The sequence below is a fragment of the Tachypleus tridentatus genome, chromosome 1 (assembly GCF_004210375.1).
Source record: "Tachypleus tridentatus isolate NWPU-2018 chromosome 1, ASM421037v1, whole genome shotgun sequence".
Classification (NCBI taxonomy): domain Eukaryota; kingdom Metazoa; phylum Arthropoda; class Merostomata; order Xiphosura; family Limulidae; genus Tachypleus; species Tachypleus tridentatus.
The window spans coordinates 26,760,499-26,767,885 of NC_134825.1; the positions used below are offsets into that span (position 1 = coordinate 26,760,499).

At 38.1% G+C, this 7,387-nt stretch overlaps 1 protein-coding gene across 1 annotated transcript; it reads right to left on the reverse strand.

The window, feature by feature from the left end:
* Positions 1–1,542: 1,542 nt before the first annotated feature.
* On the reverse strand, positions 1,543–4,012 carry LOC143232282 (uncharacterized). Its single transcript, XM_076467483.1, has 4 exons — positions 3,640–4,012; positions 3,115–3,407; positions 2,329–2,826; positions 1,543–1,554 (listed from the first exon to the last, which is right to left on the reverse strand). Exons 1-4 carry the CDS (start codon positions 4,010–4,012, stop codon positions 1,543–1,545), a joined length of 1,176 nt encoding a protein of 391 aa, XP_076323598.1.
* Between the last annotated feature and the right edge of the window lie 3,375 nt (positions 4,013–7,387).

Here is a 7,387-nt window from a genome sequence, read left to right on the forward strand (position 1 = left end):
TTATTAATGATATTTCAAAGTTGGTTTTATATTTAATTTATTAATGTTATTCCAGAGTTGATTCTATACTTAATTTATTAATGGTATTCCACAGTTGGTTCTATATTTAATTTATTAGTGATACGTGATGACGAAAAACTCCACTTGTAGAGAAAATTATATGTGTAAAAACGGCTGGTATGGATAGAGAAAGCATGGAGGAGCGAACAACGTTTCGACCTTCTTCGGTCATCGTCATATTCACAAAGAAAGAAATGGTTACTGACCGGTAGCTGACCACATGTTTGAAGGCGGCTGTGTAATTGAGTGTAGAAATGTAGAGGGGGTGGTTAGATGTTGAATATATTTATTAATATAGGTATAAAGGTGTTCCTTTGGTTTATTTTGGATTTAAGTATTTACTAAGTAAGGCTTCTTTAATTTTGCGTTTGTTTATGTTTGTTTCTTTATTTAGTATTTGGGTGTTTTCTATGGTTATGTTATGTTTATTTGACTTGCAGTGTTCGAAAACGTGTGAAGGTGACTTTTTGTGTTCTTTGAATCTGGTTTTCATTTTTCTACTTATTTCTCCAATATAGAATTTGTGGCAGTTATCACATTGTATTTTATAAATAATGTTGGTGTGGTGTTTGTCAGTGAAGTTTTTACATGGTATAGACCTTAGTGTTGTGCCTAGTTTTTGAATAAATTTGTTGTTAACTGGAATGTCACATTTTGTTGCTAGTTTTTGGCAAATGTTGGTTACTTTTCTGCTGATGTGAGGAATATATGGTATGCAGCCGTATTTGGTTTCGTGATTTTTTAAATCGTGGGGTATATTTACTTTTATTAGTTGATTTTGCTTTTTGTCTAGGTGTGTGCATATAATGTTTTCTACGGTTTGTGGAGGAATTTTATTGATGTTGATAAAGTATGGTTTTATTTTGTCTAATTCGTCGTTTATTTTATCTGGTGAGCATAGTTTTATGGCTGTGTTTACTAAGAAATATGTTGAGTTGTTGTTGTATTTCATGTGCTGAGTCCCAAGGAATATATAGTTCAGTATGGGTGATTTTTCGGTGGATTCCTGTTTTAAATTGTGTATCGGTTCTTGTAATTTTGAGGTTAAGAAAAAAACAAAAAACAATCGAAAACAATCATCAGAAAGAAGACAACTTCGAGAATTCTATTGAACAGCCAAACTTCCCAGGAAAAATTTAAAATTCATATTTTCCAGAAAACTAGTGGCGGCGCCAGAATATTTTCGTTGGGGGGCTGAGGCAAACTGTGGAGGGCTTCAATATGAAGTATAGATGGTAAATTATATTAATGTAAATACCAAGGCACATTTCAGAAAGGTGTGCTATTTTGAACTGCGTTTGCAATGCAGTTTCCATTGGAAACTTATACTCTGATTAATAATTCATTATTACAAAGTAGAAATAATCTGTTTATGAAGATATGCGTATATGTAAAAGAGGAAGCTCACCTAAATTCCACCCAAGGCAATACATAATAATAAAGAAAATCAACATTAGCTTAAATTGAATATTTGATACACCATTAAGAGTAAAGCTACAAATCAAAAGAAACATAACATAAAGACATAGTTTACATAGCAGAAACGAATTATCCCATGTGAAGTTAATACACTCTGAGGAAAAGTAAGGTCACTATCAGGCTAACTATCTTTCATCATGTTGTGTTTATAGTCAATATTACTTCAAAACAATGCGCCTGTTCTGGTGATTAGCAGCAAGTGTGTGTATAACAGTATCAATATCGAGTTGTTTTCCCCTCCTAGAGTTTACTGATATGACAACAAGGTTGCTGGTGCGGTTGTTACCACTGCTGTTGCGAAGTATATCTTGAGAAGCTTCAAGAGAAACTTCTCTCACAGGCAGCTGAAATGACAGGCAGGGTCACAGCGATGCCTACAAGTTTGTGGAGACCCATGAAGGCATCCTTGTATGGCTCCAGCATGGTTGCAAGCTCCAATGGTGTGGATACTTCCTGTCCCTTGTCTTTTTTCCTGGAAATTAGCCGGTTCAACTGGTGGACCTCCACTGCGAAGTCATCCTCTGCCACACCATTGTTTGCTGCCATTCCTAAGAGTGCTTGCTTGTCCAGAAATGTGGAGTGTTTGGGGTTCAGTGCAGTTGCACCCATCAGAACACTGCAGGCACCAGAGGAAAATCTTCTATTCAGCTCGTTGAGCATCCTGTCTATGATGGCATTGAAGGTGTGTCTCCTGGCAGCTGGTGTTGGTTCATATCTTTGGCCAGTACTAAATGTGCTTATGAATTCGTCCAGGTGTCTGGGGGCAGATCGCTGTCCACCTTGACGCACCGTCTCAGTGTGTATTCTCACTTCCTTACATATATCCTCAGCAGACTCTTCCAATTCTATCCATGACGCTTCAGTTCTCATTTCTGAGAAACCAGAGACGACAAATTGTACTAGGTCCTCTGCAGAAGCCAGCTGCAGGTTAGGTGACTGGAGGTGGTCTGATAGCTGTTTTGTCATCAGCAGTAGTTTTTCTATGGCCACTAGACTGATTACAAACTGCTGATCTAGGAGGATACACAGGCCCTTTGATTCAGGGGCTCTGTGGACATTGTCCCTCTCCACAAGACGCTTTAGGGTTGTCAAAATGGCAGAGAGGGTTCTTTCCACAGCCAGACAAGCAGCATGTTGGCAGGCCCATCTTGTTTCTGACAGTCGCTTCAACTTTATATGCTGGTTCACGGGTTCAAGCTTCTGTACTTTCAGAAATTCTTCATGCACAACCAATGTAGAGAAGAATTTGTGCAGCTTCTGAATTGTTACAAAGAACTCTTCTGCAGCCTAGACGTTGTGCACACAATCAACTAGCACAAGGTTGAGCCTGTGTGCATAGCAGTGGACATACACAGCCTGAGACACCTCTCTCCTGAATCTCTCGTGTACGCCACTGATGTGCCCTGATATGACTGCAGCTCCGTCATAGTACTGGCCAATGCAAGCATTATGGTCAATACCACATTTAGTCAGAGTCTCCATGATTTTCTTGAGCAATGAATCTGCATCCAGACCCTCAGCTGCTGCGAAGTCCAGGAACTCCTCGTGAAGGCTCTATTGGTGGAGGTACCTTACCACAATGAACAGCTGTTCTTGTTTGCTCACATCCTTTGTTTCATCCACAATTAGAGCAAAATGCTCAGCTTTCATGACTTCTTTGCTGATATTCTTCCCGATCATTCCAACTATGATGTCAAGCAGTTCGTTTTGGATATCATGGTGCGTGTACTTGGCATTGCCAGGACCACTCAGCTTCTTCTTCATGATTTCATCATACCTGGAAATCATGTCAAGAAGTTCCAGGAAATTGCCCCTGTTATTTGACTGACTACCTTCCCTGTGACCTCTCTTGGCTTCATTCTGGTAGGCTGTGTAGAGCAGTGCATCTATTACGGCTCTTATGTAATGTCAGTTTTCCTCCACAGTTTTAGCATGGCTTGCATCAAGAGCATGTTGGATCCTTTGTTTCCTGCAATTTAAACTCTGCTCAAGCTTGCATGGCAAACTTGTGTCCTGCAGAGATATCATGAGACTTCAGTGATGTGGTCGCCTTCTTTCAGTTCCGGAAGCCTTCATGGGTGAAGAACTTCTCAGTTTTACTGAAGTGTATATGACTGAAAAGACGACATGCGAAGCAGAATGCAGCATCTTGGGCCACAGAGTACTCCAACCACGAGTGATGATCATGCCAATTCTTTTTGAATGACCTTGACTGGCTGCTGTATTCTGTGACCGGGTATCTCTTCAAGTCTGGACAGGTAGGACCACTGTCTGGAAGCTGGCTCAGGTCCTTAGGTCCTGGTGGTAGTTTTTCATCCTGGGTGTGAGTGGTGCCCTCTTGCGGCTGGGGTCCCGCACTAGTCGTGTCCGCATTCTCACCATCACAATCACCACTGTCCTTCTCACTTGCACCACATGTGTTTATAGGACCATCTACTTGCTGCCTCTTCTTGGGTAGCAGGTAGTGTTGCATAATCAACCCTATGTGTTGTATGACTGATCTATGTTTTGGTGTGTGATGTCTGACTTTTGTCTTGTGTGTTGGTGTCCTTGTTTGAAAACGAGTCGCTGATTTTGATTTCCTTTTATTAATCCAAACTGAGTGTGTGTTCCAGTGTGAGGCCGAGTACCAGAGAGAGCGAGAGCCGCGTGAACAAACATAACTCCCTTTTTATACAGAGCGCGCAACGTCAAAGTGACCCCCGAGCCGACTGACTGTTAGTACCACTTCTTACTTCCAAGTTGTGTTAGTTTACATGAAACGAATGGGAATTTTTCTCCTTATATTGGCATTAGGGCTTACAAAGGATATTCATTTTAAACATCGAATACTTAATTAGAGGGTAGCTATAATGTAAAAATTACAGAGCTAATTAGGGAACACAAACACAGCTTTAATAGGGCATGTTGTAAAATTGTGGGCAGCTAATGGGAGTGAGCGGGGGGTGTGGCGTGCGGCTGGCATCTGGATCTCAATCGGGCTGAGCCGATCATTAGCTGTACGCAGAGCGTACACCATGGTCAGTGGCTCGGTGATCATACTCTTAAGGCGTTCGAGGCGGGAATGGCGCGCCCGAACATAACAAACCCGCGGCATGGATATTGAATGGTCATAGTAGCACCAAAACAAAATTTCTAAATTGCAGGTGACCTTCACAGAAAGGCTGGTTTCTTCATAAGTTCACATTATTCATACAGGCCAAACTGTGATTGTGATATTGTTCTTATTATCATAAGTGTGATAAGCACCTGTTACAATAATGTAACTACTACATTACATTAAATTAGGCACTTTTAAATAGTCAAATGACAATTTAAAAATTCATTCTAGAATTGTTTAGAAATATTATTTGGTCAGTTAACATGTAAGGTTATTATCTATACACTTAAATTTGTGTATGCCACAATCATCAGTACAATTTTGGATGGCTGATACACAATGCAAAATGATCTCACAGAGGACATAACACTGACTAAATGCTTTATAGTTTTGACCTATACACAATACACTCATACATGCATGCTATGTTTTACTTTTCAATAAAAGATAAATGAGATTAATGGGTAAATACCTGTGAAACATTTGGTTTATCAAGTAAAATCCCCGATGATCTGTTGTAACTTAAAATCAACGTGGTTGTCTAATCTTCGTCAGAACTCAAGATAGAATGGCAATACAGAGCATGAGTTTCAGTGCATTCACTACGTTGCTATGGGACGCATGACACATACTTCCGTTTTAATGAAGACGTTGAGTTCTACATATCTATGTCTCTTTGATGTTAATTGTTAAGCAACAACGACGAGTGTGTTTTCCATATTTTATGAATATATGTAGGTAACAATATTGGAAGGCTGAGGGGGGCTTAGCTCATTTTGGATGGCTTAAGCCCCCCAAGACCCCCTTGACGCCGCCACTGCTAAAATCAACATATTAAACGATATTTTTAAAGAATTTTCTCACAAAACCATCAACATAATTTCACAAAACAGAAAACTAAAAAGCAACCTTACAAAAAGAGACATTAATTCCATTATAAACCTAAAACAAGACAAAAACGTTAAAATTCTAAAAGCAGGTAAATGAAATGCTATAATCATAAATAACACGAATGAATACATCCAAAAAATGAAAAACATTCTAACACAATTTCAAAACGATTGTCGAAAACGAACAATAATGTCCACATATGAGTCATTTAATCACAACCTTGGTAAATACATAGCATAGGCATTCTCCAAATATGTAACATCAGCCAGCTCATTCAGCAAAGACTCCTTTAATTTCAAATCTAACCCTAATCAACATAATCATAAAGCCTTAATGGCCTGTTTCGATGTCATATCTCTCTTTACAGAAGTCCCAACCACTGTAGCCTGCAACATAGCCTTAGAACTCTATGTTCAAGACCCTAACCCATCAATAGACATTCCCAGCAACCAATTAGCAACCCTCATAGAATTCACCACGATGAAGACAGACTTCATGTTCAACAACCACAACTATATACAAACAAATGGCCTAAGCGTGGGTAATCCAGTATCACCAGTTTTAGCCAATATATTTATGACACAAGTTGAAATGCAAGCAATTAACACTGCATTACATCCACCACTATACTGATACAGATATGTAGACGACACGATTGCGGGATCCACATCTACAGAACACACACTTAACTTATTCAATCGCATTAACTATGTACATCCCAACATTAACTTCACATGTGAACAGTAAGAAAGAAATCAAATGTCATTTTCTTAACCTCAAAATTACAAGAACCGATACACAATTTAAAACAAGAATCCACCGAAAAATCACCCATACTGGACTATACATTCCTTAGGACTCAGCACATGAAATACAACAAAAACTCAACATACTTCTTTGTAAACACAGCCATAAAACTATGGTCACCAGATAAAATAAACGACGAATTAGACAAAATAAAACAATACTTTATCAACATCAATAAAATTCCTCCACAAACCGTAGAAAACATTATACGCACACACCTAGACAAAAAGCAAAATCAACTAATAAAAGTAAATATATCTCACGAATTAAAAAATCACGAAACCAAATACGGCTGCATACCATATATTCCTCACATCAGCAGAAAATTAACCAACATTTGCCAAAAACTAGCAATAAATATAACATTCCAGTTAATACCAAATTTATTGAAAATCCAGGCACAAAACTAAGGTCTATATTATGTAAAAACTACACTGACACACACAACACCAACATTATTTATAAAATACAATGTGATAACTGCCACGACTTTTATACTGGAGAAATAAGTAGAAAAATGGAAACCAGATTCAAAGAACATGAAAAGTCACCTTCACACGTTTTCAAACACTGCAAATCAAATAAACACAACATAACCATAGAAAACCCCCAAATACTAAATAAAAAAATAAACATAAAGAAATTTAAAATTAAAGAAGCCTTACTTATACAATCACTGAAACCCAAAATAAATCAATACAAAGGAACCCCTTTATACCTATATTAATAAATATTATTAAACGTCTAAGCACGCTCTCTACATTCCTACTCTCAATTACTCAACCGCCTTCACACCTGTGATCATCTACTGGTCAGTAACCATTTCTTTCTTTGTGAACTTGAAGATGACCGAAGAAGGTCGAAACGTTGTTCGCTCCTCTATTAGTGATTTCTCTATACATACCAGCCGTTTATAAATATATATTTTATTATTGGTATTCCAGAGTTGGTTCTATACTTAATTTATTAATGGTATTCCAAAGTTGGTTCTATATTTAATTTATTAATGATATTCCAAAGTTCATTTTATACTTAATTTATTAACGGTAT